General features: G+C 36.8%; 2 protein-coding genes across 3 annotated transcripts in view; one reads left to right on the top strand and one right to left on the bottom strand.

Moving 5' to 3' along the window:
- LOC135460117 (long-chain fatty acid transport protein 6-like) overlaps window positions 1-26782 on the top strand; it is a 370483-nt gene that overhangs the window by 207404 nt on the left and 136297 nt on the right. The gene's annotated exons all lie outside the window — the stretch shown is intronic.
- The window catches only part of DENND4C (DENN domain containing 4C), a 72970-nt gene that overhangs the window by 15424 nt on the left and 30764 nt on the right, over window positions 1-26782 (bottom strand). For both annotated transcript variants that reach the window (XM_064736361.1, XM_064736362.1), the window contains exons 7-25: window positions 26046-26112; window positions 25354-25412; window positions 23815-23959; window positions 23302-23477; window positions 19636-19736; window positions 16367-16585; window positions 15233-15378; window positions 14082-14117; window positions 13726-13856; window positions 12762-12894; window positions 12129-12335; window positions 11347-11475; window positions 10486-10630; window positions 10006-10152; window positions 7674-7799; window positions 6718-6858; window positions 4257-5392; window positions 3200-3380; window positions 1471-1580 (exon numbers count right to left, since the gene is read on the bottom strand). In XM_064736361.1, the coding sequence (XP_064592431.1) occupies window positions 1471-1580; window positions 3200-3380; window positions 4257-5392; window positions 6718-6858; window positions 7674-7799; window positions 10006-10152; window positions 10486-10630; window positions 11347-11475; window positions 12129-12335; window positions 12762-12894; window positions 13726-13856; window positions 14082-14117; window positions 15233-15378; window positions 16367-16585; window positions 19636-19736; window positions 23302-23477; window positions 23815-23959; window positions 25354-25412; window positions 26046-26112 (3535 nt within the window). The remainder of the gene's footprint in view (window positions 1-1470; window positions 1581-3199; window positions 3381-4256; window positions 5393-6717; window positions 6859-7673; window positions 7800-10005; window positions 10153-10485; window positions 10631-11346; window positions 11476-12128; window positions 12336-12761; window positions 12895-13725; window positions 13857-14081; window positions 14118-15232; window positions 15379-16366; window positions 16586-19635; window positions 19737-23301; window positions 23478-23814; window positions 23960-25353; window positions 25413-26045; window positions 26113-26782) is intronic.

Raw genomic sequence — 26782 nt, forward strand, 5'->3', positions numbered from 1 at the left:
GCAGAGGGATTTCCTGTCTCGTGTTTTCACTCCTCTCCTGCAGCTGCTGTTGCACAGCATTCTTTCCCCCTTCTCAAACACACTATGCCAGCATTGCTGCTACTGTCACTGCCTTGGCCAGTGGGGAGTCCACTCTGGAGCTGGCTGGCATTGGCTCTGTCGGACACAGGGGAAAGTTCTGGCAGCTCTTCTGCTACCCAATCCTTGCCATGCAAACCCAGCACAAGTGGAAAATCAGAATGTTGTGTCCTTCCCTAATAGAAGTCTCACCACTAAGCTAGACAGATAACTGGAGAAAAATGGTAAAATTAATCCTGGACTAACTGGAGAATGGACTATATACCTTACTCTATCCTTTCACTTCATTGTTTCAGTCAGAGGGCCCCCAAAAACCAGCCTCAAACACAGCTTCCAATAAATTTTACAGCTAATAGATATTCATTATAATGAATTTTTTTACTTTGCTATACCCTTTATATAACACAGTGCAGAAGCTTGACAAGCCTAGATGTCCAGAACACCGAACATAAATGAAAAGTACACAGGATTTAGCAAAATAACACTGCAGCTGAAAGAAAAGCAACCAAGGTAAATGCAGTGATTATTGCCTATGTATCTGAAATCTGAAAGTATCTACAGGTAATAACTGAAACAGAGAACCATACTAAAACATAATTTAATTTGTCTGGGATAGAGTTAATTTTCTTGTGAGAATTCTCTGTAGTCCTGTGTTTCAGTCTGGTAACCAGCTCTATGTTAATTGATAACACTCCAATATTTTAGTTATTGCTGCATAGGGCTTTGTACATCATCATGGCTTTTTTCATTATGTGCACAACTCAGCCAGCAGGCTGTGACAGGACAGCTGGCCTCAGCTGACCAAATGACACTGTGCAACATCAAGTTCAGAGATAAAACCCTGTGTTTTCCAAGGTAGCTCTTCCTTGAGGTATCAGGGTGCTGACTGATCTCTGCATTATTATTTTCTTTTGATTGTTTTTCCCCCATAATTCATGTATTACATTGCCTTTATCTCAACTCTCAAGCTTTTTTCTTTTGCCCTTTCAATTCTGTCCTCCATTGATTAAGCAAATACCTGTGTGAGGGCTTTGGTGCTGGCTGCTGTCAACTCATCACAATTATTTAGTAACACAATTTTCATAAGGAAAATAAAATCTAAAAGCCCACAAAAACTCCTGTTTCACCTCTAACTTCTCCTTCATTTCAAGTTTTGACCCTTCCCTCAACAACTTTTTCTCTATATATGATGGATGCATAAAAGTATTTCAGACACTCTTCTTTTTTCAAGCTGCTGTGACACTTCAAGCTACAACTATTAAGCATCTCTGCAGTAGAAACAAGGAAAAAATGTTTTGATAAAAACCAACAACAATGCAACTAAACAGGTAATCAATGCATACAGTACCATTGACTAATTATAGCTTTCATCTATGAGTTTATTAATCTTACCTCCATTGCATAGTTCTGGAAAATGCTGGATAAACTAGTATTATGTGAAGAGCTGTGCTCTGATTTCTCAGAATCTAGAAGTTTCATACTTTTTGGGAATGAAACTTCACCTGTACAAAAAAAGTCATTTGAGTTTTGTTTTCAAGCAAAGAAAAATTAATCCATTCCCAAAGAAAATAACTTCTGTTAAACCAAGGCAAGAAAATTATTCCAAAAGATCTCCAAAGATATGAGTATCTCACTGACATTACAAATACAACACAGATAATGTTCACGATTAACATTTCTATGTTATCATTCTAACACAATATATCACAGATTAGTAAAAGAAAAACACAAAGAAAAAACAGACTGGTAAGATTGCTCAATGTAAATCAACTACAAAAAGTTGACTAGCCATGATTTCTTGAATAATACATCCATATGTAAACAGTAAATGTAAGGACAGCACCAGGTGAGGTGTATGATACCAAAAATGCCATTACTGCACATTGATTTTCCTCTTTTAACACCGCACTAAACAAAATATTTTTTTATTGGTAATGCTAGATTTTATGATTATGAACCTTGTCCAGGACAAGGGGAAAAGGAGTTGGAATACATTCACTAGAAGGAAATGGATGGGATCACTCCTAGAAGGCAAAATTATCAGAATTACTTTTTTACAAGCCCAAATTTTTCTAAAGAAAAGAAATCACCGCCAGTATCCTCTCATCATAAAGAAGTCTCCTGTGTTTTTTCAGCTCAAGATTATGTTTGTGAACAAATTTTGCATATCCTGTTGACTGCCACTCTTTATAGTTAGCTCTAATAACCCTCCTAACTAACTGGAACTAGAAGACATCTTGTCAAGATTTTGTGATATGGGGGCACTTTATCTCCACTGTGCAAGACAGTTCTTCCTCTCTTGATATTTCTCTCTCTCTGTAAAGCAGACAGCTTTACCATATTTGCATCACTGAAGTACTGTATTACAAAGGGACCTAAACCAACCCCACAGCAGGTTCAGAAACACATCTTTTTTCTCAAAATAAGAATCAAATCTACCTGAATTAAATCTGAACTGAAAATTACTAGATTTATTTTTCCAGTTCTACATCTGGCAGAGAGGAGGGAAGGAAGGTTTGCAACAGGCTCACGGTCATCAACTATTTACCTACATAAGTTCAAATTAAGTATGTATCCAACAGATCCTATTCCATGGTAAAGATGGATAACTTTTAGCATGTATTGCTTTAAGTTTTTTGTGGGCATGAACTACAGGGTTGTTCTGTTGATTTGGTTTTGGTGGGTTTTCTTCTTTCCTCCCTCAAATGATCTGTCTCTGTTAGTTATGAAACTATTCGCAGTTGCCAAACTGCTCAGCTTTTCTGTACTAATATTTCACTATTAATACTTTCATGAGTTTACATGAATGAGCAGGTGTTTCTTGCTGTAACTAGTTAGCAATCTTCCTATCACATACACAGGAAGTATTTTATGGTTAAACTCCTGCATATTGTATCAGCTTTTTATACATTCAACAAAGAAAGAAGCATTAGCTACTTGCTACTGCTAGAGAACAGTATAGAATGGAAGTAAAAACTTGCTTCTAATACTCTAAAGGGCTTGAAATAGTTTCACATTATCATAGCTTCCACTGTTTTGAGTGATTTCATACACAACAATTTTCCCTGATTGTTGTATTATAATCAAATTATCAGAGGAAAATAAAACCAAATCATCTCACCTGCACTGTAATGCTGTCTTCCTACATCTCCACCACTGCTGCTACTACCAAGACTAGTAGTGCTTTGTGCAAGCTCATTTGTAAGTAGGCCTGAGACTCCAGTTCTTGATGACAGATTATCTCCTAAAATACTATCTTCAAAGCCCACAGGGAAGTTATAGTCTGGTCGATGGCTTTCTTCCTTTAATGCAAGAAGAAAAAGTAGCATTTTTTAGTACCTCCACTTCTATTTTTATCCTAAAGAATAAATAATTAAACTAGCAGATTAAGAAAAATCTCGTTGTAACAAAAATTATCAAATGTAAGATTAATCTATGTAGACTCAAAAAGTGCAGATACTGGACAAAGCAGGAGGATGTTGAAAAACTGACAAACTGGGTGACAAAATAATAGTGATATAAATTTATTCATTACAGAGAAACAGGAAAAATTATGCAGACACATCTTTCGAAGGCACAATAACATCACAAAAAAAAGAGGAAGTTACAATATTTATCTCTCTATATCTTCTTTCATTCTTGTCATTAGTATGTGAAATGTTTTACTCTGAAAAACACTCTGTTAGTCACAGAAGAACCATAACACTTAGGTTCCCAATTCCTGATAAGTAAATTTACTAGATCTCAGGCTGTACGTTACTTTGACCCTCACCAATCTGACTTCCTGGGTTTGTAATTTATTTTCACAACCTAGTTTTCTAAAGTAAGACAGGGCAGTATGGCATCATTTAAAGTGACATAAATTTGTTCTTTCCAGGGTTTCTTGGTTTGGTTTCTTTACATATAAATAAAAAGATTAATAAAGAAATGGGAGACTTTTGTTGAGAACAAAAAGCTAAAACTTACTGCATTGAGACCATCTAATTTCCTTTTGTCTGAAAGGTGAGAGTTTTTTTAAGGGCAAGGAAAAACACCATAGATAAAGTGTAGTTTTATTAACTAATAAAAGTCAATACTTAATTAAAAAGTAAAAAACACCTAGAGAAGCAATCTTCTGGACATAGAAGTCAGCCCTCTAACTTTGTGTCCCCGAACTTTTCATACTGAAAAACACCTACCTCATCATCTGAGTAACTATATGCTGATGTTACCACTCCCCACATCTTACTGGCCACACTGGCAGCCTGCTTCATGCTTGATTTCAAAACATCAATTTTTGGTCCAGACAGTATATTGTCTAACTTCAGACTGGATAAAGTTGTTACGACAGTTCCCAGTGAGCCATGCGGGGAAGAACGAGCCAGTCCTGTCAAAGATGACGACCGCTCCTTTTGAACTTGTGGGTGAGCTTGTTGCTTTGATCGTACAGTGAATGTTTTGGATCTGCAGACAGAAGGACTTCTTCGACTTTCATAACACTTGGAGGACGGCAGGATGGGATCCAAGGGCAGGCTTGACCTTCGTTCTTGAGAGTGACCAAGTGTACCAGAAGCTTCTGCTTCCTTATCTGGCTTGTGCAGTTCCATGCTGGGAAACTTACTACCCAAGGGGTTCTTCAAATTCATATAGCTCTCTATTTCATCTGCCAAATTACGTGCTGCAACTGGTGACATCAACTTTTCCCCAGATTCTGGATAACCTGGTTGTGTGCTGTCAGTAGCTAGCAAAGACAGAGGGTCCAAGCCAACTTCAACATCTTCCCTTTCAATAGGCTTAACCACTCCATAAAAGCTATTTCTTTTAGCAGTTGCATCTTTGGATTCAGGTTTCTGGTTTTCAGACTCAGCTGATTGCTCAAGATTTATGTCTTCCACTGTAGTCATGTTTCCATCTCTTCCATTCTCAAGATCCTCCTGTCCTTCCCCAGGTTCTTCCAGCACTGGTGAAGACCTATGTTCTAGGTCCCAATCACTCTGAGTCACACCACTCCAAGTGCCACTCATATCAGAAACCTGCTGGTCAGTGATATTTTCAAAGCTGTGGGATTTAGGTGAAGTTTTGGTCCCAGATAAAGCTGCTGTTAAGATCTTGGCATCTGCTCCCATCATGATTGCTATTTCTTTAGAATGCAAGTCCAAGCTGCCTTTTTTCAGCAGCATTCCAGCCCTGCTTTCACTACTGAAACTGCAGCTTCTCTCTGAAAACAGTTTTTGTCTCTTCTGTCTTTTTTCACTTGTCTTCTTAGGAGAAACATCACCAAAGACTGAATCTTCAACTGAATCCTGAGTTATGAACAGTGGGCTAGAAACTGTTTCTGAAAGAAAAAATGCATTAATAATATGGTATTCATAGCCACAAAAAATGCTTATTTCCTGAAATGCAAAATCTCCTTAATCTCCTTACATAGAGAAGACTGGGAGTACTACAGTTCCAACATATCCATTAAGAAGTTACACTAGCATGAACACATTATTTCACTGCAAAGACATCCTGAGTATCAAAAGCCACCTACTCTTTGGAATCAAAGCTGCTTATGGCTTCGACGTTCTTTCCCTGTGCCAACACCTAGAGAGTAAGTACTACATCCATGAACTAAAGGAAACTACAATTTTAAATAAAAGTTACTCTGATTGGTTTTAGTTTCCCCGCCCCCCCCCCCCCCCCCCCCCCCCCCCCCGAGAGCTACATTCAAGATTTAAACACCAAACACCATAGTTCATTCTGGTTCTGAAAAAAACTATAATGTGTGTCTGGTCAATACAGATGGATTATTTAATTTATGACACAGATGTATATTTAGAAAAAACTAATTAAGTTTAGCATGTGGAAGCCATAAACAAATCTTACAAATGTTTCTATTTTCTATGGGTAATTTGGAATATTTACTACCTAGATAGTTGTGTTAGCAAAGTAAAAATCTTCATAAGTATGGAAATTCTACTATATTAGGACCTCAAGAGAAGACGTGTTGCATCACATCCACCTGCTGGAGAATGTTTGAGTCTCACATAAATGCTGCTTCTTAGCTAGCCATGTGTTCTCATAATTGCCAAAATGTTCCAAGAAACTTCTTACCTGCAACTCTGTTCTGTGCTATCAAGCTACACTGAAGCTGGACTACCTTATCTTAGTAAAAAGCAGACAGAAAGGCAGAAAAAAAATAATTGATCCCCAAGATTTGGCTTTTATATATCCATAAATCTTCTTCATCACAAATCTTGAGATAAGTAAGTAAATTTTGTATTGCACAAAGACAACACACATTGTTCCTGCATTACAGAATGGCAATGTAAGCTGCAGGAATAGAGACAGACTTGTCCAAGATCAGCAAGGTTTAGATGACAAAATCAAGACTGGACACACTATTTCTCTTTGTTTCCTACTGTATTACTGAAACACTCTCAGTGCAGGGCAGGGAAAATCTTGATTTCAGTCTACAGAACAGTGATTTTCAACCTTAGAATCTACAGGTTCCTTCTATGTTACCTGCACAGGGTAATGGTGGAAAGCAAACATTGTGCAAGACATCTGCACCTTGAAAGAAGTTCTATTTCTTTTCATTATATGAAACAGATTGCAAAACACTACAGCACAACAAGATCAGGACTTTAGCAAGCTCTGTTTCCCCCAGTGACTCACCATCACTGCCCTTCCTTCCATTGCTATCAAAAATGCCTGATGGAACTTTCACTATACTGTTACCCCAAGCAGGTGGATCAGCTGGACTCGGAGTTTCTATATTCAGCTGTTGCTTTTCATAAGATTTTTCTGTAGAAATCTCTGCAAGAAAGAGAATGTGAACATTAGGAGATAGATAGATATGGATATATAAAGTTATGATTTAACTTAGTAATTATTTGCACTGGTACATAAAATATAAACTCTAACTGTCGCCTTATGTAATAACAAACTAAAGGGTCAGTCCTACCAGGTACTGTGCATTTCCTGGAAGCAATACTCAGAAAGGTTGCCAGCATTATGCAGAGAGTGCTTAGCCGTTCACAGGGTTATAGCATTTGCCAATTTCTCCCCATGGTATTTTTTCAACTAACCAAAGCATAATAAGAACAGCAGTTCACAGATTTTCATGCAGGGCAATTTGTTTAATGAGAGCTTTAAAAGCCCTAACTCACATAACGGATCTCATAACTCAGATATGAAACAAATTCAGTAAGGAAAACAACAAAATACAGAAAAACTAAGAACAGAAGACAGGAGATGACCCTAAGGCTGTCTATAGCTGGGAAGAGTTTGTGAGAAAAAGTAGCACCTTTTATTAGGTCAACAGGTACAGCTAAAAAAATTATCAAGATTTCAAACAGATAAAAGAGGGAAATGGAATGTAAATTACTGCATACCCCAACATTTGTCCATTTTTTCCATCTATATTAGGTTGATCTAATAAAAGGCTATTTCTACCTATACACATTCCACTCCTATAATTTAGGACATAGAAGTAAAATAACTATATGAAATCTACCGTATTCGGAGCACTGGAATACTATTAATTCAATACGCTGAGTATCTGTGGTATTCTAATGCATAAAACCATTTATTACCAAAAGCCTTCACCAACATAAACACGCATACTTAACCTCCTATTAAGTCTTCAAGGTTAGAAGAAATATCTTTCTCTATGTGTGTTTCAGTTGCAGGAAGACTATCCTCACCATCTCTCAAGAGTTCATCCTTGGATCTGTAACCCTGGTCTGATTGACCACCTGTTACAAGAAATACAAATATGTGCTTCAAACTTGTTCTCCCTTCCTAAATTTGTTTTCAATAAGAAAATAAAGGATCTGAAATTTATTTGTTTCACATGTTATCTCTCCAGAAAAGTTCATGTTAAGATCTCCAAAATGTCTAATTTGTGGAAAGACCTACTCAACTCAGTGATAATAACACCAGAGATAATTCAGCTATACTAATCCAAACTTACTTTTCTAATTATACTAAATATGAGTTATTCACCTAGGAGCACTATGGTGACTAACTATTTTTAATACACTGTATCTGCTCTCCTTCCTTTCCTATCACATTAGCCTGAAATATTTATCTGCTGGGTAGGCTAAATTCTCAAATGCATTAACAAAAGAAATTTAGACAAGCACAGCCATAATTGAGCAAGTGTCTAACAGTGAATACAGCCCTGGAAAAAACCTGTACTATAAACTGTGCCATATCTTTGCACTGTATGCCAAAGTATAAATTGTAATAGAAAAAAAGTAAAACTACAAAGATTTTTTTAAAAGTCTGTTCCTCTGCTATACTAGTTAAGCTTGCCAGCTGTAACTCACTAAAAACCCAAAAATTTACAGTAATCAAAGAAATCTGTCACATACAGAAAGTCTCTTTTCTCTGGTTTTTTTTTTTTATCTGAAGTGCTGCTGCATGTGCAAAAAGACAAAAATTCTACATGGACACATTTCACAGCAACATGTTAAAGTGGATTGTTCACATACTTCAGAGTACCTATTGGCACTCATTACTGCAACAAAAAAGATCAAAGTAAGTTATTGAGTGTGAAAGGTGTTAGGAAGCTCCATAAAATTTGGGTGACAGATACCATTCATCTACCATACATATCACTGCTATTTATTTTACCAACAAATAACAATTATGTTAAAAATAATTAAAAATTTGAGCAGCCATCAATTAATACACTTGGCTACTATATTAAAAACTTTTTATATAGAACATTGAGTTCTGACATTCGCAGGTGATTATTTTTTCCTCTGTCAGATTTTCAGTAATGTTAGTATCCCTGCCTTGAGCAGAAGTATCAATACCCCATCAATAAATGGGTGAATTACCTGCAGGAGTAACATTCAAGGGTAGAAATAATGCACACGTGCATCCAAGGCTTCACACCATAAGTCTGCACCCCACACCGTGATAGCCAAGGACAAATGCGGCACCCAAGAGACAGCAAAGAGCAAAAAGCAGAGCAACAAAGAGCAGAGAGAAGGGAAGTTCAGTAATCTAGGCAGACATATCAGGTGAAGCACAGAGATCAGACTCAAAGTTCTCTTTACAGAAGGGCTCAAGATATTAAAAACATGAAGAGTGTGCAAGAATAATTTTGTGCATTAAGTTTTGAAGTACACACAGAAAGGAAGTTTAGTTGAAACTGCACAGGTAGGATGTGATCAGTACTAGAGCAGATAAGAAGAACCATGCATTTTGTCCTGTCATCCTAAATTATTAACTTCCTGTGCACTCTTTTTACTTCAGTTTGTCAGGAGGAGTGCACACTATATTTAACGTGGAGTTTTCCTCCAGCTTATCACCTGCCTTTCCATTCCCACAGTGTCTCCTGAAAACTGCATGACAAGGTTCTGACAATTTCTGTATTTATTTCAAAGGTTAGCCACTACTATTAAGACACTTGAATACGGTGTTTAAAAGCATAGTTTTACCATAACCTAACATAACATACTAATAACATACATGAATGCTAATTAGACCTTTCTGAGATATTACAAAGGAAAAACATTTTCAAGTGTTACCTTCAAATCACCTCACCAAACATCATTTTTTTCACAGAAAGATTTTACTGACATTGACTACCATTTCTGTGAATAAATGACAGCATGCAAAAATTAAACAGCCTCCTATGTCAGAGGCTTCATACCTTTTCTGAAAGTTAACACAAAAAGCAGGGTACATAAGACCACAGCAAAACATTTCTTTTCATATAACAGTATTTCTGCTATGGTACATTCTGAATTAAAGCATGATGTGAAGTAAAGGAGAAATGTTCAACCATAGTGTGCAACAAAGTGTACTTTTTTATGCAAGTTAACTCCACACTTCTCTACAGCCTCAAGAAGGGAAAGCAGTAGTTGTAAAGGGGAAATCAACAGGAGACTAGAAAATCTAGCCTTTTGGGGAACTGTTAGTAGTAAACCCAGCAGAATCTAGTACCTGTGCTAGAGTGATTATCAACGGAATCAAGCCTGACTAAGTCACTGACGAAGAGGGTGTGCTCCCCACTGTTAGCATCATTAGAACTATCCACGCTACCATGGCTCACCATGTCCCCATCACTTCCACCCGTGGGAGTCCGCAGAACTAAAGACATGAACAAGAGCTGGTTAGTAAGAGAGAACTTAATTATTCAGATTTTTAAATAAATCTAAGCTCTTCAGACAACAGTAAACACTTCTGCTCACACATATCAAATAAGAGTATGAAATTCTGGCAACAGAAATCAAGATAATTAATTCTTCAGTATGCAAAAGACATTCTAATCCTGTCATAAGCATCAAGTTGGCAAATATCAATTTTTATACATTTAAGGACAGATTTTCCACTTTCAAAAGCCACAATGTTAGCTGCAATCCCTCTGAAAGTACGTTATGCCCTTGTTCACCAGAAAAAAATCTATTTTAACTAACTCATTACCTGGTATCACAGGCACTTGTGGGATCTGCATTGATTTCTTCAGGCACTGCCTAAACTGCACTGTGCCATGAACTACATTTCGTACCTTTGTCCACAGGAATATGCCACTGCGGTTACCACTAGGCCAAGAAGACTCTAAAACCGCCTGCAGAAAGAGACATTTGCAATAACAGAAAACAGTATGGAAGTTACATTAAAAAAACACAGTACGGTGAGAAGCTTCACCCCTGCCACCAATAAAAAAAGCATTTAATGCCAACCATGTGAAGTAGGACAAAAACCTAAATTTTTATGAGCTCTTCCCTTTTATTCCACAGGTCAGTACAAAATAGTTGAGTATAACCAGACTATGGATCAAAATTACTTTAATTAAACAAGGTGGGTTTTGTTCTTATCTATGTATTTTGATAGTAACAGAAGACCATAGTAACATCTCCTTTCTTTTTCCTTTATATAGTTTACCATGAAGTGTCATCAGGAACTTGGAAGCAAGGAAAGAGAGGGAGGCTACTTCAATTTGCCTAATTCCAGCCTTCATCCATTCTGGATCTTGCTATCTTAAAGAATACACCTTAGAATAGATTTATTGGATGTGGAAGCACTAGATGGTTCCAAAATTTGCAAATGGAAACAGTGTAAATCTGTATTTCAATAGAGTTTTTGGTTAGCCAAAGAGCATGGGAATGTAAATTTAACATTGTAGAACCATTTAGTGTAGATTCAGTCATTCTGTAAGCATGTCCAAAAGGATGGCTTGACTAACAGAATCAGCAAGTCCAAGTGAAGAGCTGCAAGAAACAACCTTAAAAACATGCTACCAGACATTGGGAGTGACAACTGCAAAAGGCACTGGACCCTTACCTTATTGTAATAACCATAGGTGATGGCATTTGGCTGTATTCCAGCATTTTTCATTTCAAAAAGAACTCTCACAGCCTGAACAGGCTGACCCCACAGTCCACAGAGCTGCATTACTACTCTGTAACAGACCTGACAAGATACAGAAATGTGTAAATGGACTACAGACAAGAATTTTGAAGTGTCTTAAGCTCTTTCCTGATTTACAACTTTTACACATGTTAAAGGAAAAACTAAGAACAACTAGTTAGTCCATAACATGCTAGCCAGAAGAGGGAGCAAAAATTAAAGAGCAAGTCACAGAAACTGAAATAACATCAACAGTCACTGTTGACCATGTCAATTTTTTTTTTTCACTCAGGTCTGCTGTTTGAGAAATAAAGGAGATAAGGTGCCCACATGAAAAGCATGACAACTTGCTGCTTTGTGCCAGAGGATACTACTGAAAGAACTGTATGCTGCACACAAACCCATCATCCCTTCAGTGCAGAAAGGCTGCAAAGCACTAATTAAAGTGCAATAAAAACCAGGGATATTCAATAACTTCCTTCTGGAAGTCATCTGTGAGAAGACTAGCAACACTGAGTTGGAGCAGACCCAGCATACACTATACTGGGATCAAAAAGGGACTTAATTTCCAGTTGCTGACTTGAGATGATTTTAAGGTGGCTTTAAACACAGGTCTAACCATAAGTATGCTTAACCTGGTGGTGTCAGCAAAACACACTGTAATTGCACCTTGTCCTCTATTTCACAGTCATGGTAACTTTTTGATTTGCACTTGCCTCATCTAGTGGTTCCACTTCAGTTTTCCTCATTTTAATCAGAACATCATATGCCTGTTGCAGTGCTTTGACCTTGGGATGTGCAACTCTGACATAGGCTGGCAGGCAAATAAACCATAGGCTGTAACTATGACTGAAGAGACACTTAGCCCACTGGGAGGGGCTTACATAATATTTCTTGGCTAATTTATGGGCTGTTTTTATCTCCTGTAAGGGTGAAAAAAACCCACAAAATCAGATAAAAGACATAAGATCTTGAATCTAGAAATCTAACTCAGATGCTGGCTTCCGAGAATTTAATAAAAATAGACACACATTCAGCTGAAGATCCCTTTTTACCATTCTCTTATTAAGATGCTCTGCAAACAAACTCTAGCATCAGGATCAATCTTTATTTCCCCACACTAAGCATTAATTTCAATTTAATTTTATATTACAGTCTAAAGCTTAAAAATGCATTTGACAATAAACTGTAATCTGAGATGGTAATTTTTTAATCTCTTCTGTTTCTTTTATTGGTAAGTTACAGAGACCAAATCTCTAACTTATAGTATAAACAGGCATTGGCAGTTTCACCAAGAAAATTTGTATCTTTCAGTGATCACACAGTGATTACAGTGAGACTCATCTGACCTGTTTTGTCCTCTTTGCCATGAGTGCTGGACTATTTGAAATGCTGTTTCCAGCTGGGTGTCTGCTGAAGGAGAGCTTGAGCTCCTGTGGCCTGTCAAAGAGCTTGAAATCTAGCCGCGGGAAGTTTTTATAGCTATATGGATGATTTAAAAAAAAAAAGAAAATAAAAGTTTTTCACATACCTGCTCATAGCAGGAAAGCCATACAAAGACAACTTATATGGGGAAAAATGACAAACAGGAGAATAAAGAACCAGGAGAAATATAAAACAGCAAGATACTTTTAGCCTTACTCACAAATATACTACAAGAAGATGCCTTGGACATTAAGCCCCCAAAGACAATGGAAATAAGAACCAGACTGCTAACCATGTCATGAAGGTCAGGAGAGCACAGATGGTGATTAACAAGGATAACAGCAAAAACCAGAACACTCATGATCCCATGATCAAGAGAGACAGGAAGAAATAAATTGTACCCAGTGTGTCTGAAACTCCACACTTCTTGTACAGGGCTGAAAAAGACTGAATGCAAGAAATCTGAAAAGCGGAGTGCATGTTTTGCTCTTTTGGTTCATCATCTGCAGATCAATACTACTTGGTAGAGTCATAACCCACCCTTCATCATTCCCAACATGGAAGAAAGAGCACTGCACTTGCTACAAAATACACACAAATGGTTCAAACAGGAAGAAGGACACTGAATACATGCAGAAAAGTATTACTATAAAGGTGGCAAGAAGTTAGTGAAAAATTAATACCATATTCCACATGCCCTCACATATACACACCCAGAACACTGACTTCTAGAGGTTCAGAAACTTACCAGATTCTGGGCAGCTCATATCTTTCAAAGAGTTCTTCTGAATGCTGTCTTAAGGCAAGTCTTGCACCAGCACAGAACATCTGCCCTGCTAACCATCACAGACACCCTAATTTCACTCTAGGTGACTGTCTAACTTGTACCTGTATTTTGGTACTCGGTCCTGTCCATCATCAGCTGGTGGTTCGGGTGGCATTATGAACACTGTGTGTTCACTTTTTTGTGACTCATCAAGCTCAATCAAGCGTGTATCTTCAACAGAATCTACGTCAACCTGAAAACAGAGTTTGGACATTAAGTACAGAGTTTATCTTTGTAACAAAATGTCCTTTACAATGTCAATTATGTTGGAATATGTAAAAATATATATTTTAATATACACTGTATTTGTATATAAATTATACTTGTTCTAATTGCTCAAATATCAAGTCCACAGCCTTGTATTTGCATTTTTATTTCATGATCAGATATTCCTAAACATTTTCAAGGGCAAAAGTACCTTCTCTCCTTTTTCCGTTCCTTTATCTGGAAAGAGCTGGGAAAAGAAAAAAAAGATTAAGAGTTTCTTCTCAATTCAAAATCAAAATCCTAAATAATTATATTACACCTGTGCTACTTGCTGAAATATTGAAGAAGAAATGGCAATTTTCCATATAACTATAGAAGCAATTCACCTCTTTTTCAAATACTTCAGTGAAGAATCAGCAGTAATCAGTAATGCAGTAATCAGCATATTTTCAACCTGCTGACATTATCTACTGAATACAAAACCCTTAATCTATCAAAGGAAAACTGCTTTCATTTTATTTAGTTGAGAGAAATTTCTGTTTTGCAGCTTTTTCCAATAGGACAACCTGCAGTAATAAATTATTAACAAAGTATTCTCTAGATGCATACCCCACATTTAGCAGAGAAAAGGAAAGGCAAATAAACTTTTGTCCATTCACAAATATTAATCTAATTAGAATCAATACTAAATCAAAGACTCACAGTCTATAAAAACTTGTTAATTTGAAGGCTCAAAAACTTATTAATATGAAGGCTCTCCCAAAAAGAATCATGTACATATGCCTTAAAAAAAATACAATTCTATAGCTTGTAACTTTAATATTGTAAACTTGGAATTGCAGAGATGAAGCAATAAATTCCATTACCTACCTAGACCAAAACTATACTAATGTAACTACAATAAAAAAAATAAAAAGAAAAAAAAGGAGCAATCTTTCTCCTAAAACATGCATGTAATGAAAAAACTACATAAACCAGTCCTGACCACATCTGAAACACTAGGCATGTTTAAAGTTGAAATTGTGGGAAAAACTACAATGATGTTTTTGGTCATGGCAAATGACCACTGGTAGCAATTCTACATTAGAGAGAGGAAATGGATGGTATTTTCCTTAAGTGTCAGCTACTGGCAATTCTCACATTATCTTATATACTGAAATCCTACAGGCCTTTAATTAAAATTTTCTCCAACAACACAGGAATTATGATCACACAAGAAGATGAAGAAAGGAAAAAGCAATAACCACCAAGAATTCCAATCCTTTGAATACTCCCTGCAGAAGTTATGTACCTTCCCAACTAACGGACAGGACAGTAACACAAAGTGAACAGAAGAATATTATGTAGTAGTATATTTTTCACCTTTTCTATGCAGTCATCAAAAAATGCCAAGCCAGTATCCTTGTCACTCACAAAACTGCACTCTTCAATAAAGCGGCTGAATATCTGTGTCTTGGTGAGATGCGTGTAAAACTTTGTATAGGCCCGGTCTCTGCTTTTTAAAAATCCTGGTAATAAAAGGGAACACACAACTAAATACCAGTTAAAGTTCCATAAGAAATTAATACGTGAAATGAGTTAATAAACATAAATCACATAAATCAATAATCAATGTAAATTACTGAAGAGGCCAATACATAAGTATTTGCTTTATCAATAACAACTACTTATATCTATTTGCATTTGGAAGATTAAAATTAACAGCATTTTTAATAGCTACTTTTTTTTTACATCCTTGGCCACCAGTCACACCCATGTAATCCTTTCTCACTCTGTTTGTTCATTCATTGCGCAAAAAAAAGATTACCTTGTATAAAAGCATCCAACAGCTAAAACAATACTAAAATATAAATTACGTTATTCTAAAAAGTGATGGGCTTGATAAAATTGAAAGCTCTACAAATGATTACCTAAAAATCTCTTCTCAAATATGTTACCCAGTAATTTTTAAAAAATCAACAACCCCGAAAGAAGAAACAAGACCCAAAACACCACCACAGACAAAACCCCTGTGACATTTTATGTAGCATCTGTCTCATGAACAGATCTGAATAGTTAACAGCGATAAGGGAAGTGACATTTGCCAACTATCATTTATTGCTTGCCATATTTCGGATTTCTGCCCCATTTTCTGCTACTTTTCCATTTCTATCAAGATCATTACTGAGATTTTAGCATTTTTGCATCATACAAGCTGAGAAATATTTTATAATTCCCAAGAGATGCCCTTGCAGAATATGCCATGATGAGAGGGAACCATGCCACTAAAAAAAAGCTTTTTCTAATACTGGAGCTAGTGCAAACCTGCAGTCCTATATGTATATTTTTGCGTTCCAATCAACTCTGAATATCTTAACTTTAGACAACTGCAATTTTAAATATTGCCAAGAACTGTAAAACCAAAGGGAACTTTGACCTTTTAAAGTTATGCAGCTCTTCAGCTCTGAAGTTGTAACACTGCCAATGCTATCAGCAGCTTGTTTGCCTCACCCTCACCTTGATGATCAAACAATGAATCAGCAGCAGTTGCTTTATTTGAAGGTGCCTGTGTGATTGGCTTGAGGAATGTTCTGTAACCCTTCAAAATAGATGCCATGAAACGGAGAAATGCTTCCTGGATCAACATCTCAAGTTCTATCATCTTCTTATGCCAGGAGAAATCTGCCTCTATAGGAGTCATTTCCACTGCAGAGCCTTCTTGAGTCTTCCTGTGAACTAGCAATGAGCAACACATACAAGCCTTTAATAAAAATTCAGTGCATTAAAAAATTTGTTTCTATTTGCCCATGTTCATAAGTGATAAGCACTAGAAATCCCGTGATTATTTTCCAGTTGAATGGGTTGACATTAAAGGTTACCTCAAAAGTGTATTTTTCTAACTCATGTAGCAGTCTGTGACACAAAACAAGGATGTCAGCTCAGTTAATGTTACTTCATACTCAACTGAATATAGTCTTTAAATATAAACACAAAGCACCATGTGTGGTAGTTTTTTACACTTCCTGCCCCAGCCAAGCTCCTTTTGGGCTGCTTTACAACTTCCAGTTTCCTCAGGGATTCTCTCTGGGCCTTGGCCTAGAGCATAATGGCTTCTGAGCAGTTCAGGTCCCCTTCAGCTCACCAGAAACATTGGCTGTTCTCAGGAACTGCTGCTGCTTAAAAAACAGTTCTTACCTAATGGATAGTCTTGGAACACTATTTGACTGAATCATAGCTTAAACAGATTATTATTATAATAATTATTATTATTATTACTACTACTACTGGACTTTTTAGGAAAATTCCAGTAGTTTTCAGTCCACAGTATGAAGACTGACAGATGACTGAAGATATTAATTTTGTGACACTATGAAGATTAGTCCTAAGCCAGGTCCTCTTAACTCTCCTGGGCAGCCATGACTGCACCAGCACCTAATTCTCAGTGGGACCTCTCTGAGCCCACCAGCTCTCTACTTTGCCTTGCCATACTCTGAGGACCATGGCTGAAACCTGCTGACAGGGTCTGGGCTATCCCCTCCAGTACTGGGTACCACCCAATCCTCAAAGCTCAACCTGTCACCCCTTGAGTGTTGTCAAGGGATGGGATTACCTCACTGAACTCAAAGTGAATTTTCAGCTAGTACATACACATTTGCATACAATTCCTTGGGTCTGTGTGCATGTGTGTGTCAATGGATTTAAACACACAATGGCAAGTACAGTGTCAATATTTCCATCTCAGATCTGTAATGAAGTTACTGTGGTACTTACAGTAAATCTTCTTAAATCACTTTGTAAATGTTATATCAGTCAAGGACTAAGTGGTGCTAAATCCTTTAGAGAAACCTGGGGCTTAGTTTGGATTTGGTCCCTTGGTCTAAGGCTGACTTTGGATTCAGTTGCACCTAGGTTCCATCAGGAATTCAGAAAGCAAGTGGGTCCTCTCTGACTCTTGAGGACCTCTTTACTCTACAGAAGTGCCTCCCCTAGCTGTTTATACCCTTGCACCTTTGCATTTCCAGACTTTGTTAAAATCATTCTACCTTGATTCTAATCTGATTTTTCTTTTGTTTGTCATCAGTGATAGAGTGAATCTTGCTACTGAACTTTGGTGTGCTTTTGCAAATTCATATTAAGCCTGCTTTTGCCAATAGCTTTGCCGCTGATTCTTTAAGTGACCTAAACCGCTCATTTATTACACCATGTTTTTCCTGTTCTGAAGAATATACATCTAAAACTACTTTTCTAACAACAATCCTAACATTTTAGTGCACCAAATGGTGAAATTAAGTAAGTGACATCTAGAGTTTTCTCTTGCATTCTTAAAAAACCAGCAGCAGGTATTGCTGAACATAACAGTTCCACACTTATAACAAAAATATCAGTTATAATAATAAAATATCTCTACATAAATATAAATAAATATTACAACAAAGCTATTATAATATTGCCAAAATAGAAAAAATATTTAACAGAGACCACTGGTTGTGCTCAAGACAGAATTAGGAAGTAATTCCTAATGAATGATATGCACTGCTGATAAACGTAAAAGTTAAGATTTTCTAACAGATGAAGTAAAGGCTATTTGAAAAAAAATCATAGAAAACTAAGGCAGGAACACCTATCTCTTAATTAATATCATTTTTTGCTTTTGTCATTTATGAATTTTCTGTATCTTAGGTATACCTATGAGGTCATTATAGTTTCCTTCCCCACAACAGTATAACTTTACATACCCTGAACCATCTTACCTGAAAGAATCTATTTTCAGTTAGAAAGAAACAATACCTGAAAACTGTTACCAGTTAGAACTTTGCTCTTCTCTGTCAAAGACATCAGACTGAATACAGCCAGTCGTTATTTTTCTTTTGACAAAACCATTTGCCAAAAATTAGCTACTCTGTTATTGTGGTAGAAAAGTCATTATCTAAGCTATTCACAAGCACTGGACCCAGGCAACTACCATCCCATCAGCCTCCCTTCTGTGCCTGGGAAGATCATGGAATAGATCATCCTAGAAGCTGTGCTAAGGCACAGGGAGAACAGGGAGGTGACTTGAGACAATAGCACAGCTTCACCAAGAGCAAATCCTGCCTGCCCAACCCAGTGACCCTCTGTGATGGAGTGACTACCATCAGTGGGCAACGGAAGGGCTAGAGATCTCTAGAACTGTGTAAAGCCTTTGACACAGACCCCCACAACATCTTCTCTCTAAACTGGAGACAGATGGATTTGACAGGTGGACTGCTAGATAGATAAGAAATTGGTTAGTCCCATCCAGAGGTTAGTGGTGAATGGTTTAGATCCCTGATGGACATCAGTGGCATCCCTCAGGCGTCTATATCAGGGCCTGTGTTGTTTATTATCAATAACACAGACAAAGGGATCGAGCGCACCCACAGCAAGTTTGAAGATGACATCAAGCTGAGTGATGCTGTTGACATGCCTGAGGAATGGGATGTCATCCAGAGGGACTTGAACAAACTCAGGAACTGAGCCCTTGGAAATCTCATAAGTTTTAACAAGACCAAGTGCAAGATGATGCACCCTGAGGTAGGGAAACCCCCAGTACCAGCACAGGCTGGGAGATGAACAGATCTCTGCCAAGAACCTGAGGGTGCTGCTGGATGAGAGGCTGGTCACGACCATGACTAAAGAACAAAAAAGAGATTCAATTCTAAGAATTCACATTTAAAGAGTCTAACAAAAAAAATCACACTGCCTGTGATAGGAGGAAATCATTACATTTATATACTACTCAGAAGTTCTTATTGTATCTATTTCACCTGCTGCAAGCTGTTGGTGCAGTTTCTTTAAGGTGCTGAGAAGACTTTTACATGGCTTTTTAGGGAACTGCTTCCAGTTGGTATTCTTCTTATCATCTGATCTAAAGCACAGGAGAGATAAAAAAGGACATAAAAATAGAGACAATATAAAAAAGAATAATGTGAACAGCTTTAAGTTGCTTCATTTACAGAAGATGGTACCTTAAAATTATTTTGAAATCTTGTCACTGTACCTATTTGTTAAAAATAAAAATTGGGACTTACATAACACAGAATTTTATTTATTCAGATACACAACAGTATAGAGTGAATAATGAGTACAGTTTCCTCCAGTCTGCAAGGAGATCTGCCTTCAGATTAATTTAGACTCTATAGACAATTTCTCTTTCAGATTTTTTTATCAGCCTTGCCAATATTATTGAAGCACAATATTATTCTTCTGTATGTGATTATTATACAAAGTCTATTTCTAGACTATGCCAGTCCATAAATCGGCCACACTACTGCTCCTTCAAATAAAGGCAGTTCTGAGTACATGTTACTGAAAGAAGCCAGATCAGTCTGACAACTTGATGATCATACGGAACTTTGCTATATGTCTATGGCAACCCAGTTCCATCTTCACAGTCTAACAGGTACTAGAAAGACTGGGAATTCAGTTCACAGCTGGAAAATTATGTGGTTGATTAAGCAGTGGGGTGAATTGCTTAAAGGGATGCTCATCTACTTTATGGACAACAACAGATAAAATATAAATAAAATGAAGGGAAGAAATCCCAAGAACTCCTATGCCTCTTTCTGGAAGGCAGAAGATGGGAGAGAATTCCTGTTACAGAGAATATAACAAACCTCTTTGCCCTGAAACCTAACCACTTATTACTACCCAAGCTGATACTGGGACTAGTTGGTTTTGCACTTTGCATCTGTGAAATACTTGTTCCATTATTATTTGCTTTATTGGCATGAACAGAAATATCTTAGAAAGGAAGCCGAAGTTCATGCAGTTGAAGAAAAAATTTCATCCTTTTGAATGCCTTTGCCCATTCTTCCCCCACAATAATGGCATGCCTATAAACAATATAAGTAGTACCATTCCAAAAGTGACAGGAAAAAAGTGCTGCTTAGAAAATAAAACAAACTTTCAAATCTTTGCCCTAAAAAGGCTAGCCAACATTGAAGGCTCATTAAGTATCACAGAGAGAGTTAAAAAAATTAAAAATAATAAGGAAGATGCTGAATGAATAAAATATATTTTTAATTATTTTTAAATTACTTTATTTTATTTTAGATATTTAGGTATTGTATTTATTATTTATTTTGACTAAAAGGTATGTAAATTTTTTGGTACAGCTTAAGAAAGCAGCATACTTGCTCTAGAAATTGATTTTTCTATTAAGCAGTCTTTCCAAGTCAGCAACAGTGCTATTAAATGCTTTTACACCTAAACAAGCAAACAAATAAATCAAGCACTACTGCATTGCCATAGAACTAAAAAGGGCCAGAAACTGTTGTGGATAAAATCAAATGAAAAAAAAAATCTTTATTCGGTAACAACACAGTATTTTCATAATTCTATATTATTTTCAACACAAAGTGCTTTATGGAGATTTGGGCTTACTTACACACCTCAAAAACTGAAAGATACATTCATTGCCCAGTTAAAAATGTTTTATAATGCAGCTACCAATACCTCACATTTACCAAAGTCAAAAGTCAAATATCTATAGATAAGATAAATAAAAAATGGGCAGCAAAACCAGAAGAGATAAATTCACTACTGAAAGAGAAATGGGCTTATAAGACAGTAAAAGAAAGGGTGGGAAAGCCTTTCCAGCTGACTGCCTCATAAGAGGTCAGCCATTAGTAGATTTTTAGTTCAACAACCAATCCAAGTAATTTTGGTACTTGGTCTTTCTAACAGTCCTAAAGCATCTTGATATTCCTAACTCCCTGCAAATTCTCCTGGTTTCATCTCTATTTTTCTGCCACACAATCCTCAGCTTCCATTCTACTTATGAACAAAAATACTGAGGTGTTTTTCCCTGCAAGTATCTTCCAATGATTAAGTTATCTGTCATGACTTTATTCAATACATTCTTCTTTCACAATACCTACAATTATTCTCTTGGTGGCATAATACTTTGTTATAAACTGATGAAAATTATTTTTGAAGTGTTTTTCATGGAGAGTTAGGGGAAGGAGAAAAAAACACCAGATAGAAAAAACAAACACAATTTGTTTCATTGTTTACCATTTCCTGTGATGCTACTAACAAAAAAATGAATGTCAGTAATGTAAAGGAAACATTGGCATCAGTAGAGGAAAGGTCCTTCCAAGACAGTAAAAATCCAGTAAGCATTTCACTGTTCCATTGGTCAAATTACTAACTCTAACTTAAATGAGTAAAAAAAAAGTCAAGAGTTAAAAAATTGCATGGTAAGTAAAACAAAATTTGCACAAAGATGTGCACTTGAATTAGTGATGATCACCCTCATCCTGAGCTAGCTTACATCCATCTTTCTATTTATGTTCTAGTTAAAAATGGAAAAGTAGTTACTAATACTGAAAAAACCAATTTTTCCTTTCTGTTATTTGTACTCACATTATAGAAACCAAGAAGAATTATTTTGGATTAGCTTCTCCTCAAGAAGGTGCAAAGAAACTGTTCAAAGAATACTTCAATTTAAGAAAAGTACTATATTACAATACAATAATTAAGTTAAAATACTTTTGAATTAATGTAGTGAGACACCAAATTTTGCTTGATTGGTCTCACAAAAAACATGGTCCTTGTAACTTCAGAAAAATTTCTTTATGAACGCTAATATAAAGTAGCCCAAGTTCAAGATAGTGTCAAGAATTATTATGAAAGATTTGGAACATTCATATTCATCTAGGTTACTTTAAGATGATCACTAAATATGATGAACCTAAATAACACTGTCATGACTACCACAAAACCATGTCCACCACTAAAACAAGCAATGCATCTCTATGTCTTTTAAATACCCTCTAGGGCTAGTGATTCAGCCACTTCTCTGAGCAGTCAATTCCAATGCCTGACCACAAGTGAACAAAGTTTTCCTACTATCTAATCTAAAGCTCCTGAGGTGCAACTTGAGGCCATTTCCTTTAGTCTTGCTGCTTGTTACCTGGGACAAGGGACTGACCTCCACCTGGCTACAGCCTCCCTTCAGGCAGTTGTAGGGAGTGATAAGGTCTTCCTCAGGATCCTTTTCTACACACTACACAACCGCAGATCCCTCATCTGCTCCTCACACTGCTTGTGCTTCAGACCCTTCACCACCTTCTCTGGACATGCTCCAACACCTCAGTGTCCTTCTTGTGAAGTGCTCAGAACTGAACACAGCATTTGAGATATGGCCTCAGCAGCACCCAGTACAGGGGGAAAATCCTTTCCCTACTTACTTACCATTGTTACTGCATTTATAGCAAGATCACACTTCCTTATAAAAATGTGATGCAGAAGTGTTGATCCTTGACTTACTAAGTTTTAATTTACTTATAGCTTTAGAAATGAGAGAAAAAAAAGGGACAGTAAGAAACAAACCATGTTGGATCAAACAGCGTTTAACAATTTTTTGTCCTGAGCACTTCAGCAATCTCTTCATCTACAGAAAAATGTAAAATCTCCATAGAACTTACATGTAGACCATGTTTGTGTCTAAGTCAATGCACACAATATCCTGTGGTGGATCGTACAGATCAAAGTATCGTGAATCAACTCCAACAATAAATGGAAGAGGTGCACTGAGTACGGTGGCCAGAGACAAAGGACAGAGGGGGATATATGGACATTGCCACTGAAATGGAAATATCATCTGAAGGAAAAATTAAATTAAATAAATGCATTAAAAAAAGACAACAGATACTGTACAAGAAAAAACAAGAAGTTACTTGCAGCACATTGAAATGAAATTACTAAAAGCTTTGTAACACTATCAGAAAAAGGTCCCCAAGTTTGTTACTTTAATACATTATAACTCTCAGTTAGCTATGCAAAAATCATGATCTCTAAGAGTTACTAGATAGAGCAATTGAACTAAATGCTGTTGTTACGACCATTTAGTACATCAGTAATTTTAACTTAAAGCCTCGTTACAACTGTGATGTTTAAATCAATTTCTCTTACTGCAGTACAGAACACTTTGTACTTACAGCTACTACAGCTTCAGCCACTCCTGTCAACACAGCCGGTCTAAGGGAATGGAGGAGGATCTTGCCTTCTAGTAATACAAAGAGTAACAGAGTGGCACAGTTTTCTGGTCCAAGATTCATGAGTAGAGTGCTAAAGTTTGCTCCACTAAGGAGTGGATGGGAAAGGAGAAGAAAAGAAAAATATTATAGAGTTTAAAAAAAATTCACTACTATCAAATTTTCTGACAACTGTCAATGTTTGGGATCAACTAGTTGAATGGTGCTAATAAACATCAAACACCTACCTATCTAACTAATAGCTATGACATCATTTTAAGGCTTGTACCACCCCAAAGAAACCTAAATTTAAATTCTATTGCTAAAGAAACATACACTAAACCATGCTAGTGCTAAATTTGCATTGTTTACAGCACTCTCTCTCAGACATGCACTGGCATCTTGTTGTCACACCAACAAAGCAAAGCTAATTGCTAATTCAAACGAAAATAACACCAGCAGTTTCGTATGATCAGTTATCTCACACAAGAATCATGAACTAGAGTATCCATTTGATCTTAGAACCACAGCATCAAATTCCTGTGTGAGTCAAAATTATTCCATCATTCTCTTGGAGACATACTTTTATTTTCTGCAGTTTAGCCTCCAATCAATTTGTTGAGACTGTATGCATTTAGGAATTGTACTGACATCTATGAGTACATGGGTGTAAAATCTGTCCTTAAAAAAAGGTTCTTACATGTTGTTCGGCAATTTAGTGCCTGGATGCAATTTTTTATCCAAATGTTTGTGTAACAAATCTGATTAAAGATGGGATTCTGCATAAAGAATATTATATGATAATGTTATCATCATATGATGTTATCATCATATAATCATATGATCGTATGATAATGTTAGAATATTATATGATAATGGGTGGAGAGAATAAAAAGGGAGAAGATTTTGGTTTTTAACTTGAAGACAGAGATGAACAGAAGTGTCAAAATAAAACCACGTGTCACAATCATAGGGAGGTCTAACCCTGAAGATGCAAGAAGCATACACAGACACTGCATCAACCTTCAAGCACAAATACTAATTTGGAGGCATACCCTTGAATTCCCAAAATGTTTGCACACTTGGATTTGCACACTAGGATTTCACCTAATGGCCTGATGTTATTGTCTCTCTTGGATCCAAAAAGGAGAAAAAAGCAAGAGAGCAGTCTCTATGCTATTAAATTTTGCTTACTACACTGGTTCTGAAAATACAAGACCTTTAAATACGGGTACTTTTCTCTCCTCACAAATGCCTTATTATTCCTTTAGAGTTCCTGCAATAATCTGGCAATTCATCTTTATTTCAGGGTAATTAGTGATCTTATACTTCCACAAGGGGCACGTGTATGTCAAGACTGCGTAACATTATAAACACATATTGAGCTTCCTGTTTGTAATACCTCATGATATTGCACTAATATTTGACTTTCTTCTATGATTGACTCCTGCTTGCCTCTGATTTTTTTCAAGTAGCATACATTTAAAGCATTAATTATGATACCTTAATGGCAATGGTGTAGAAACTGGCTGTGACAATATTAATGCATCATGGGCAGAAAGCTGAAACACATAAAGTAATATGTGATTGACAAGAACAACCCCAAAGTTAATACAGTATAACATTCCAGTATAAATATATATCCATAGTCTCATAAACTGCCTGGCATACAGACACAGTGACTTTGGGACTCGGGTTCACTAAGTGAACAGAGTTCGTATTAGTCACCGAAAGAATTCTGAGAATTACAGGAAATCGTCTGTGACTCAGTGTTGAGCATGTAACTGCTGCTGGGTGACTAAACAGAGAAGCACAAGAGACAGCACCCCAGGGAACTAACCTCTGCCCCACAGCAGTGGGTGGACAAATGAGGGGAAGACAGAAAACAACCCTACCACTGAGGTAACGCAAATGGTGCCTATAAAATGAAAGCATAATACATGGCAGATATTTCAAAAGTGCAAGTAGAACACTTCTGCCACCCACACCACCTGAAGTACGAAAGAGTTTGTTTCCTTTGATAAGTTGTCCTAGGATTTTATCAGTGTGAGAGAAGGCCAGCCTATCCACCCCCTCCCCTCTCTCTTCCAGGAGGTATGTATTCAAACCCAAGTAAAAAAAATAAAGAAAGAAACCAAAGGAAAGAGGCGGTTTGCTGTTGCTGCAGCTTAAAATGAATGAAAATTGTTGCTTACCTGCACAAGAATCCTTGGCCTTTGTGGTGAAGGGAAAGGTATATTGTGCATAAAATGGGATATATGCCTGCAAAGAAGACAAGGTACTAGAAAAACAGCACCAGGGTGTAATGAAGGGTTGAAAACAATGTTAACTAAATTTTAGAATTAATATGGTAGCATTTTTTAGAAAGACTTTTAAGATTTATTTACTCTTTTCAAAAGTCCAAGCGTTTGTTTATGCAAGCCAAAATGAAGAAGCTTCATTCACTCAATTGCATGTCTGAAAATTAATACTAGCAGCTTCAGATATGTAAGCAAAAGATAAGAACATACTGGCATTTAGGCAAGCCACTTCAAATCCCAGGCAGCCTAACCCTGTTCTCCAGTTTCTAAAGAGATTCTGCTAAGAGAAAGTATTTTGTTGGATTTCTTAACATCTATCTTACTTGAATGTAACATAATTTTCCAGCAAACTTTCAGGACCATGACAAGCATCCTCTGCAGAGTTTGCACGCATAATCATAGACACGAATTAGCAGTAATGTTTGGAAACAAACATAGATATTCACCACTGATGTACAGCATTACTGAGCTTACATTTACTAAGCTAAAACACAGGACTGGAAATATAGCATGTATCACAGCACAGCCTGTTCTAGGCTTGATGTAGCTAAAAGAAAGGTAAACAGGCTTGACATACTCTAAAAAAGACCCAGACTAAAATCCAGTTAGCTTTGCTGGCACTGCAAGAGCCA

Source organism: Zonotrichia leucophrys, chromosome Z, assembly GCF_028769735.1.
Source record: "Zonotrichia leucophrys gambelii isolate GWCS_2022_RI chromosome Z, RI_Zleu_2.0, whole genome shotgun sequence".
Classification (NCBI taxonomy): domain Eukaryota; kingdom Metazoa; phylum Chordata; class Aves; order Passeriformes; family Passerellidae; genus Zonotrichia; species Zonotrichia leucophrys.